At 49.7% G+C, this 11,057-nt stretch overlaps 1 protein-coding gene across 1 annotated transcript; it reads right to left on the bottom strand.

Moving 5' to 3' along the window:
- Window positions 1-3,042: 3,042 nt before the first annotated feature.
- Window positions 3,043-9,171, bottom strand: LOC144132756 (uncharacterized). The gene is made up of 2 exons (XM_077665399.1): window positions 8,647-9,171; window positions 3,043-5,593 (listed from the first exon to the last, which is right to left on the bottom strand). Exons 1-2 carry the CDS (start codon window positions 8,674-8,676, stop codon window positions 3,731-3,733), a joined length of 1,893 nt encoding a protein of 630 aa, XP_077521525.1. The 5' UTR covers window positions 8,677-9,171; the 3' UTR covers window positions 3,043-3,730.
- Between the last annotated feature and the right edge of the window lie 1,886 nt (window positions 9,172-11,057).

Below are 11,057 nucleotides of genomic sequence, written 5' to 3'. Positions count from 1 at the left end.
CTTTCATAAGGCACCCACAAAACCTATTCGAATGATGCGCTTTGATTATATGCAGGAAGCTATAGTCTAATGGCCGTTGGAAGTAGAATTTTGATTTCTGTTTTCAGTGTTTCGTCGAAAATGTCAGAAGTTCGTAAAAATTGAAAATATTGGTTCCGTCTGTACAGCTCTATACCTCCGCGGAGAGAACAGAAGAATAAATTTGGTGCATTACATCTGTTAGATCTCTGAGCGGTTGAAAAAAAGTCTGCATGGTATTTTGTTGTAATCGGCGCAAGCTGGAAAAATATCAGATGCTTCACCGCTCTATGGCACCAGACCAACTGCGAAATAACTACAGAAACCTCCGACATTCTAGCGCATAGCCCAGAGAACCAAAAGCTGCAAAGGAGCTACAATTAGGAAAAACAAAAAAGAGGGTAGGAGGAGGGAGGGGGTGGGCGCGGGTTGAAATGGTCTTTAAATTCAACCTGTGGTACTTGCAGATATCGACCACACTACAAGAAGTGGCTCATCCAAGCTGTTGGTGGGACTTTAAAAGCTGCCCGTTGTTAATAAAGCAGAGTCGCGACACGTGCTTTCTCTACCACTGCAACGAGGCGTGCCGTGCACAGCTCGGCATGCCTGCTTGTCTTCGGCTAACCCGTAGAATTCGACGTGACGAAAGGCGCGATCATAAACACATGAATGAAGTACGCACTGCCAATCTCTTCATGCTTGCTCAGTGCGGTGTTCATTACTACGCGATACCAGTGCAAAATGACGGAGGCTATTATTCCCTTTCAACTACGAGTTACAGCTCACGAGGCACGTGCCTTCTGGCCGGCGCGTAAATGCAAGGCACCCCCAGGGCTATTGGCTCGTGCAAGCGGGAAGCGAAGCGAATCTTCCGCTTACGTCGCTTTCGCCGCGATGCTCCGGGGTGGGCGGCGAGTCGTGACAGAAGCCGTGCCACCACTGCAGGTGGTGCAACAGCGAACGGAAGCTCTTGTTGGCAGCCTGGCAGATGGGACAGCGGTACACGGGCGGGGCCATGGCGCGCTCGGGGAGGCAGCAGTGACAGCCGGATGTCAACACAGTTGTCATGACTACGCGCCCCTCCGGACCCGTGCGCGGCAAGTTTGAAGCAGGTTGTGCGCATTCTTCCCTGCCAGACTTATACGGAACATTTCTGCCAATCAGAAAGCTCCCCTGATGGTGTGACGCACTATACAGAAGTACCAGGGAATTACGGCTGTTGGAGAAGTACTATAGAACACCACTGGCACTCAATGCTCGTCTTATGGCCGAGATTTTTAGAGCGCACGGTATCTTTTTCAGTAATTAATAAAAGAAATACCACACAAAATAAAATTGAAACTACAACCAGAAATCAGCCCCAAAGCTAATCCGCATTCGGCAAGTAAAGATAGCTTCTGGACGTGCACTGACATTGCACAGCACACGGGCGCCTTAGTGTTTTTCCTCCATAAAAACGCAGCCGCCGCGGTCGGGTTCGAACCCGGGAACGCCAAATCAGTAGTCGAGCGCCCTAACCACTGAGCCACCGAGGCGGGGAGCTCCACCCAAGCGGTTGCGGTTTAATGTTAATGAGCCGTTAAAAAAATAAATTCCCAGTTTTTTTTGCCAACACTAATCTCAATGCATCATAAACCACTCAGAAATGCATCATGAATTCAGCATGTATGGAAAAGAAATTAATGTGAATCTCAACAGGAAAAAAATACATCACGTCTTTATCCGAAGCTCGGTGGCCAATATTAATCACCAATGCATTAGAAACTCAACTCAGAAGTCGTCAGAAATACCCAATGAGTGTGACGGCTGAAATCATTGACATTTTGTCAGAAACTTGTCACAAATTTTTGTAAGGGTTCCAAGGCCTACCTTTAATCAAGTCGAACGGTAGTTTCCTAGAAGAAGAGAGCTAGCGCCTTGGCACACGCTGTCCCTTCCTGCTTTCATGGGGCAGCGGTTCGAATCCCTGCTCGACCATTTTTCTTTTGAGCGCAATTTCGTTTCTTCAGAGCCACTACATAATGGCGGCAGAATGACGTGACGACCCTTTAGCCCTATAAGGAATTGTGTAGAGACGTCATCACTGTTGTGCTGTGTGATGGTTGTGGGTTGTTTGAGTTGAATGTTTTGAACGACGTCTGGAATTGGTTTTTGAACTATCTCTGCCGCCCCGCCGCGGTGGCTCAGTGGTTAGGGCGCTCTACTACTGATCCGGAGTTCCCGGGTTCGAACCCGACCGCGGCGGCTGCGTTTTTATGGAGGAAAAACGCTAAGGCGCCCGTGTGCTGTGCGATGTCAGCGCACGTTAAAGATCCCCAGGTGGTCGAAATTATTCCGGAGCCCTCCACTACGGCACCTCTCTCTTCCTTTCTTCTTTCACTCCCTCCTTCATCCCTTCCCTTACGGCGCGGTTCAGGTGTCCAACGATATATGAGACAGATACAGCGCCATTTCCTTTCCCCCAAAACCAATTATTATTATTAATATTATTATTATTATCTCTGCCCGTTCCGCGTTGCAGCGCTCCCCGGTCCTTGCCCCTTCGCTGCCTCACTGCGGGCAAGGCCAATTTTAGAGATGTTTAGCATACCGGAGACGTCCAAGCGGAGAGGTACACCGGTTTTACGTACGCCTGTTGCGCACGCACAGAGGTCCTACCTGGCTGCACTGTTGCCACTGCGCATGCGCAGCTGCCGTACGTAAATCGGCATAAGTCTCCGGTACGCTAACGCTCTCTTGTCACGTAGCGGGTTGGGCGCGGAGTAACCTGATTTGCCGGATGTCACTCTGCACTCTCCGCTGGCGCGCTGTTTTGGAATGGCGCGAGAAATGGCACAAATTAGTTGAGCCACAGCGGCAAGGATAATCGCGTTTGCGAAATTGTAAAATGTAATATGGCTATTACCAACGGTCGCCTACAAATCTCGTTGAAATCAGGCGCTTTTCGATAATAGTTATTGGTAATTAAGAATTTAGTTAATCACTTTAAAAGGTAACATAATTTTATTGGTTTCTGAGGTCCGCCAACAGTGGTATTACTACGCCGCAAAAAGCATCTCTTTACCTCAAAACCCTATTTTTAAAATTAGTGGTGGGCTTCCTTGAAACGTCTGGTAAGTTTTGTGGTTCGCCAAAGTGAAAATCGCACCAAAAGGAAAATCTTCGTAATTTTACTTGCTGTCAAAGTCGCAGGACAATGGCGGGCGAAAAGATATAGGCCACTTGTCCGTGTTTAAAAGGGAAATGGCCATAGCACAGAAGAATACACAGGTATAAAAATCAGGCAAAGAGGTACAAGGAGAGTAGCGTACGCAGTGAAGCGTTCACGAACGTATCCTTCGAGCATGCAGCAGAGTTCAGACTGTCACTCGCTAAGAGAAACATTCCATAAGTTCAAATATTTCTCTATATCACTGAGGAGCTCAACCTCGAAGTCGCAGTGCTGGCCCTCGCTATAATGAGGTGGCTTATAGCGGCGGGCCTCGGACTTGTACAGGCGCTCCACCTGCAAAATTTCGCTCCGAATAGCAGAAAGGGTTCCCACAAGTTTCTCATTGATGACATCGTCACTTAGGCTGGTATGGGAACGCAGAATCGTCTTCATTGAATTGCACGAAATTACACACCCAAGCGAATAGGCAGCTGCTCTGCTGAGCTTCGCGCCCAGAAGCAAGTCAGCCGCCAAGCAGGCCATCGTACTGTTCACGCGGAGCTATTGCTTTATGGTCGCGTCACACACTTCGAGACAATCTGGGCCGTGCAAAATGTTCAATTCAGAGATGCTATGATTCTCGGCCAGGCCCGCTGCCAGGCGTTTCAGGAACACTTTCAGCTCGCCCAAGTCTCCTTGCACGACAGTCAGTTGCACGATACTTGAGTTGACGCGGAGTAAGTCTTCAAAAGCAATGGGCACGACATCGTCCATCCCGCCGATCATCCAACCACTCAGGGTCAGAGACGAGACTGAGCGAGACTCTGCAAGACCCTGGAGCAAAACCAGTGATGTGTCCGGAGTTGAAGGACAGTCGAGCTTGACGTTCTCTAAAATCAAGCTGTCTCTGAACAGTTTGGCTAGAGCCTGGGTGCCTGTATCACACATAACTTCGTTACAGTCGATAGACAGTTCGGTCAAGGTGTCCTTGAGGCAAGGAAGAACCCCGAAGACGATGTCCGCTTCCGGGCCGTAGGCGCAACAGAATTTAAAATTTCGGAATCGAACGCCATTGTTTGTGATGGCTTTTCCTAGCAACCAAGCCTGACAGCCCATATAGCAGACTGAGACCCTGTCACACAATCTGTTGTCGACCATAAACTGTAGCAGCTCTCGATACTCGCCTTCCCTTCCGCTTAGTTCCGCGAGGTCCAATAACTGTAGCGTCGAGTTACACCTTAGGCCCCCCAACAGTTCCATAGCACCGTGGCAAGAGATCTGGCACCTATGAAAGTGAAGGTCCCGAAGACACTGGTTTCTCGCAATCACATTCTTCAAGAGTTCCAGAGCGACATTCGTCATATTGGACACCGTGATTCGAAGCATCCGTAGAGCGCGTGCTTGCCCCACAATGGCTGCAAGTTCTTCCCAGATCCGGTCGTCGTCTATCGCCCAGGAAGTGTCTAAATCAAGCTCGAGGCTCTCCAGAGTCTCGCTAATGCTCACAGCACGCACAAGGCGATGCAGGGAGAAAGCCAGTGTGGAGCGGGAAACAATCGCAAGTTCAACCAGATCGATGTTTGTTACAAGAGCATCCAAGAACGGTTCCCAGTCACATTCCACACCTAAGCGAAGTTTCGTGATGTGAGCTTCGAGCAAGCGGGCAATACTTTTGCCGTCAGCCGTCCTTCGAAGAGCCGTCAATTCTAACTCGTCGAGTCCATCGTGACCTTCGATGCTAGCGACAATCTCCTCCATCGAGGCTGCGTCTATGTAAAGGTCCACGAGAGCTAACTTCTTCAGACCTTTGTTGCGGGCCACGAGAGCTGCAAGGTGAGTTGCGTCCGCCACAGACAGGTTGAAACCCATCAGGACTAGTACGGTTAGTCGTTCCGCGTGTTCATGGAACACGCGGTGAATGGAGAAACTGTTTTCCTCGACATCCCGAAGCTCGACACTCTTAACTAATTCGCTTAGTAGCAGGAGGCTCCAAAACTTCTTGAGGGGGTGAGGCGCCATAATAGACGCATTCACGATGACGCTTCGAATGCACTGATGCTGGCGAAGTAACCACAAGAGAACAGTGGGGATCATAGCATCGTCAGTACCTTGGGGAACGTCGGTGCAGCTTATAGTTTGGCACAGAAGCGCGCTCTCGTGCATCTCGAACAATTCGACACCACGTTCGTTCAACATCCGGTTCAACATTCGCTGGTAGTTGAGTGCCCAGCACCGAGTGCGTTCGCCGTCGCCGTTACAAGGGGCCGTAAGCGGAGGGACGTCATCGTTGGTGCCGCGGAACAGCTCGTCGCCGCGTTGGAAGATCTTCAGTGCGCTCTCCGGGGAGTCGAACACGCTGGCGTCCGTTTCATGAAGCAGTCGGCTGAACTCGATGGCAGCAGCGTTGATAGTTCGGCATTGAACCTGAAGACACAACATAAGAATCACAGCTTGTTTTCTCTATTGTTCCTCACGTTTACGAAGGTATCGTAAAACTGAAATTTGTGGCTGTTGGTAAGTGTACGTGGTGAACACTTAGTGATGAGAACGTCATGCGAAGGGGAAGCTACATTCAGAGGCGCTGCACGTTCACTATGAGAAGTTGGCGTTAAGATCGTGATAAAGGATGATAAGCACACACTGAGTAACGTGCAAAGACGCTGCAGATGTGTAATTAGGTCCCGCGTTTTCAGAAAAAAAGTACCCTGATTTGCTTAGCCTAGCTTGGATTCAAGGATGTCAGTACGAAATGTCTGGATTGCGTAGGTTGCGTTACTACTTTCATTTATCATTAGGTTCAGTAGTGCAACATGACGCACTAACAATTATGAGACTAAAAATGTGGTAGTTAATATTTGTCCAAGCACACATCAAGCTAAAGTTTCAGTCAAGGCTTCGACAACGCTATGCCCAATCACCTTGTGTGGTTGAAACTTGCAGCAGAGCGCTAAAAAAGAAAAATTCATGGATGTGTCCGCAAAACTCCGCCACCGTAATACAACAGTACCATTCCTTTAAGATAGGTTGTCAATAATACCTCGGCATCTACATCAGTACACACTTGAACTGGTCTCTCTCACTCCAAATTGCGACACTATAACGGGACATTCTTAATAAGAGTCCAACTACTTAAATCTAGAAAGCTCAAAATAACTTATTCGTGTGTAATGGAATAGACCGGCGTCAGTGCATGGGGCCCAGAAACGAGGCAGACGAAGACGAGCTCGTAGCCCGAGTGACGTCTGGTTGGTACCGGTATCGCCGTTCTACCAACCAACCCTCGGAATAAAATCCACTTTACAACTAGTGGAGATACTGGGCTTTCCTCCATTCTGCACTAGAGCTCCGAAGCGACAACCTATAAGTAGGGTCGCCCACTGCGGTGAAGTATATATATGTCCCGAACTGAGATGACTTAACGTCATGAAAGCATCGAATTGCGTTGCGAATTCATCGCGATAGATAGGATCTGCTGAGTCATGGACGACTCCGGACACACAGCCGGAAAAACCGGACATGCCCAAGACCGCAGTGATACTCAAGTTGACGCTTCTGACAAAGCATCGCTTACAGCAGTGTTGAACTTGACGCTGGTTAGAGCGTATAAGCTTTGAGTCAAACTCTTCACTTTGCAGTGAAACACGAACCACCTTTGCAGGCTGAGTGTTCGAAACTGGGTTTGCACCCGACGTCCCGTCTGTTCTCCGTCAGGTAGTTACACTCAGTGACCGAACGCTCCGCGAGTTCTACGTTGAACTATTAATAACTGGACGCCCCACTCCAGTTGTAGCCAACACAGTGCTGTGTCCGTGTGTGATTTAATTCCTCCAACATGAACTAATGACGCGCACTACCTGTACACATTTCTTATTGTGTAAATAGTTTGTGTATACTACTTCTCCCCCATCCTCTCTTCCTGTCCCCTCACCTCTTTCATTTCATTTCTGTATTATGACTGCTATTCTTTATTTCCGCTGCCCCAGCTCAGGTGCTTCAATCGATGGCAGATGCCGGGCTAGAAAAAATCTTCTCCTTCCTTTTTACTATTATTTTAATGAAGAAAACCACTACCACCACCACCCAAAAGGGCGCAGCGGGGTTTGTAGAGCCTCCTCCAAGCACACACCCCTGAAGAAACCGGTCGCCGCGCCGGTGGTGGCTTGTACCCATTTTTACCGGTAGGTGGCCGGCGGTGGGTTTCGAACCAACCACCTTCCGCAGCCGAAGCGGAGGCACAGACCACTAGGTCACGACTGCGACTGAAAGCATCACCGGTGGTTCTGTTGATACCCATGTTGTTCTTTGCCAGCAACCACTCCCGACCGCCCGACCGGTATTAACTACCTGTCACGGTGGGCAGGTGGTGGCGTCACAAGGTCACGTGACCTAGGTAGAAGGTGGGCCATCTGCTTTTGCGCTCTAAATCCGATGCTGGATTTTCTGTAGAACGGTAACTACATTGATATCGCAGAAATAAATAAATAAATAACCGCTTTCCGAAGTATCGCCCTTCAGGGATCTCGGCCGCCCAACGCAGAGGAAACCCTTGCGAGTGTGAGCACTTAATACTTCTGCCGCTGTGCCACTGCTCCGCCGCGCTGTTGCGTCACGGTATGTGGGCCCAGTGTCATCCAGCGCTATTTTCAGCAGGTTATCTCTATAGCAAGCATAACCGCTCAAGCAACGGAGGACGGCGGGAGGATAGAGTAGCCCATTGGCCTAAAGCTGCCAATCCGCTGTCAGCGTATTCAAAGCGTGTGCGCAGTATAATCCGCTTCAACGACACGAGTGAAGCTAGAACTGCTATAGAACTGGATAACCACGAAGAAAATATCGCGCAACGCAGCCACTAACCTGTTTCTCATGTGTTCCTTCGTGGCAAGAGCGCACATTTCGGATACTGGGAACTTCATCTTCCTTGGAGTAAGCGCACACAGCAAAGGAAGCAACGTTGTACACTGGCACTAGTGTGTATGTGCCGTCCTTTGTGTTGTGTGAATACCTTCTGCGCGCTTCACTCAAAGAAAAATGCAGAAAAGGAACACTTGGCCCATGAAGCAATATCGATGTGCACCCTGAGAGCATAAAATGCTGCACTGCATAGTAGCTCGCAAGACGAGATTTTGACGCTCAAGCGCTGGCTCCAGTCGCATAATGATTGGAGCGGCATGGGAAAATTATTGCCTTTTTCTGCGCCAGAGCTACACCTGTGCCTTTTACACGGTGCCTGCAGCTGCGGCGCCGTAGTAAAGATGTATTAGTTTCGACCACCTGCTGTTTTGCACTGAGCGACGCTGCAGATTAATTCACGCTCCAAAGCTTTCGGTGGCGCTAAGTATACATTACACCTGCTACTGTTTCGAAGAACTAGTGTAAGAACACATAGTGAAGGCACCCAAAAAAGCGAAAATCCTATCATATCAAACGACAAAAATATTCGACACGCTGTTGGTGGCTAGGGAAAAAACTTCACTCACTTGGGGCGGCGGCACAATTGGTTCCGGCATGGTAGTCTGGAAATCTGCGGCCGCTCGGCTGAGCCAAAGGCGGCGCAGACAAGATAGCAGCAGAAGCGCTATTTTCGATGTGCGTGCAAAGGCAAGCAGGAGGAGCTTTGGCTCCTCAGTGTCCCGTACTACTGCCAGCCGACAACTATCGTGGTGCTAACTGACATCATTCGAAGACAGCATGGAATGATGGTATTGACGGGTACGACGTCACAGCGCTAACAGACTGGACGAGAGAGGTGAAGGCAAACACATGCACAGTCCGGCCTGTCTGTTAGCGCTGTGACGTGAAATCCGTCAAGACGAATTTATCAGCCGGACCCAGCTGTCTTCCACAAACACGGTGTAGGCTTATTTTAACTACACACCCAAAAATGAATGGGCCACCACCATGTTCTTCGCCACCCGTGGTCAACAGTTGAATGCTTCCGTTTCGAAGACTACCCCAGTAAACCATCTCAGATACGCCTACCGCCGAGGCCGCCAACAATGGCCCCCGGACAGCCCCGGCAACTTCGCCGCGCCAACATCGCTCTGCAGCGGCACAGATAACGCGGTGCAATCTATCGCTCTGCTTGACGGCGACGCAAGCATGACGGATGAAGATTCCAGCCAAGTGACTGCGGCGATACCTGTGTCCAATCCCTTCTCTGTTCTTTGCACGGAAAACATGCCTGGAACTAACCCTTGTCAGGTAGGATCTTGCACTTCTAGGTTTTCGAAATTTGCCAACCAACCTATGATGGGGTTAGGCACTTCCCAGATCGCTCAAGAAAACGCTGGCTTTGAAGAACAAACGACACGGCTTAAAACTTTGCCGCTCGTAGACAGCTATAAATGCTCGCTACGCGGGTGCTCATTTTCGATCGCGGGGCTCTGCCTCGGCGCCCACGGTCACCACATTAGGCAGAATCAATCACTGTGCTGATAACGACCTTTCTGAGGAGGATGATTGGCAGCCTGTTAAACGAAAGAACAAAGCTACGGCTGCCGATCCAGTCAGTGTTAAATGCGCTGTGATATTTAAGCTAACTTCTCCTGGACAACTGCGCACACTGGCTGCACGGAGCCATTGCCGATGAGCTTCAAAAGATTCATTTTCCCTCAGACCTTCAAGTACGGCCTCTTCAAAGAAGCAATCAGTTTGCAGTCGACATATCGCATACGCATGACAGGGATCATAGCTTCTTGGTCTACAGTGTCTCTTAATTTCTGGAAAGGCGCCTTCTATGCAGGTTTATGAAACCATTCGCCTCGGCCAGATCCGCGGTGCCATATACCGTGCCACCGGGTTAACAAGCCAAAAGCTTAGGGCCAACCTCACGTGCTGCTAATGCAATATGAGTAACTCCAGGCCCATGGGCAAGAACAGAGCAGCTGTCATCGCGTTTCAGAGCTCTAGACTTCCCCGCAAAATTAATCTATAGAGCATATATACTCCTACCGGTAGCGCCTTATCACCCGAAATCTGTAATTTGTGAGACCGGTCACAAAATCGGGCACAGGACAAATCCGCGTCCACTAGTCGACCAACGTCGATGCTCGTTCCGCGGTCGCCGCGCAAGTGGCAACCTCGAGGTCTGTCCGACAGGAACACTATGCCGAAGTTGCAAAGGTCACCACATAGCCACAGATCCGAAGTGCCCTGCTCGGCGACAGGCTACCAAAACCCTGAGGAACAGCACTTCCCGCTGTATCCGAGTGTCACGACGAAAGGAGCGCAAGCAACAAGCCGAGCTTCTACGTGGCAACCAAACGTTGTTGTTGACTGGGCACAATTAAGAGCCCTGCCAGCACACGGCAACCAGCCTCAGAGCCATTTGTGCTTGTCAGTGAGGACTTCCCCCAAATACAAAGTCAGCCGTTACCAAAAACACGAGGCAGAGAACATAAAACTAAAAGACAAGGCGCACAAAAGCGCTCCACACAATCTGAGGGCATTAGTCTCAGGAATGCCGTTCTTTCATCCCTAACAACTTTCGAGCATCCCGCGACGGCACCAAAGCAAGAATGCATACATCGGGCTTATGCTCCTTCTCTCCGTTCTACATAACACGACGCAGAAACGCATCTTGCGAATGAGCTCAAGCGCACAGTGCACCTAGATGAAGACCAGCTCAAGCACATTATCGAACTGGTCACTGCCGAGGTGATCAAGCGTATGCTTCCACTCCAAGGAATGCCACAGGCTCCTCTGATTCAAGAGCCCGGAATCGGGCACATATCATCTTCACTTTCGCGCTCCTTCAAATTTAATAATGGCGGGTATTAGCACGAAATTTGATGATATTTTTGCTTCGGACTCTCCTATATGGTTCTCTCAGTGGGACTGCCGCGAAATCCGTCGCAAACAAGAACTTCAGAGGAGACTGTCCATTACG

This window comes from Amblyomma americanum, chromosome 1 (assembly GCF_052857255.1).
Source record: "Amblyomma americanum isolate KBUSLIRL-KWMA chromosome 1, ASM5285725v1, whole genome shotgun sequence".
In the NCBI taxonomy this organism is placed as follows: domain Eukaryota; kingdom Metazoa; phylum Arthropoda; class Arachnida; order Ixodida; family Ixodidae; genus Amblyomma; species Amblyomma americanum.
Note: the sequence above shows the minus strand (reverse complement) of the source record. Positions and strands in the feature narration are given on the sequence as shown.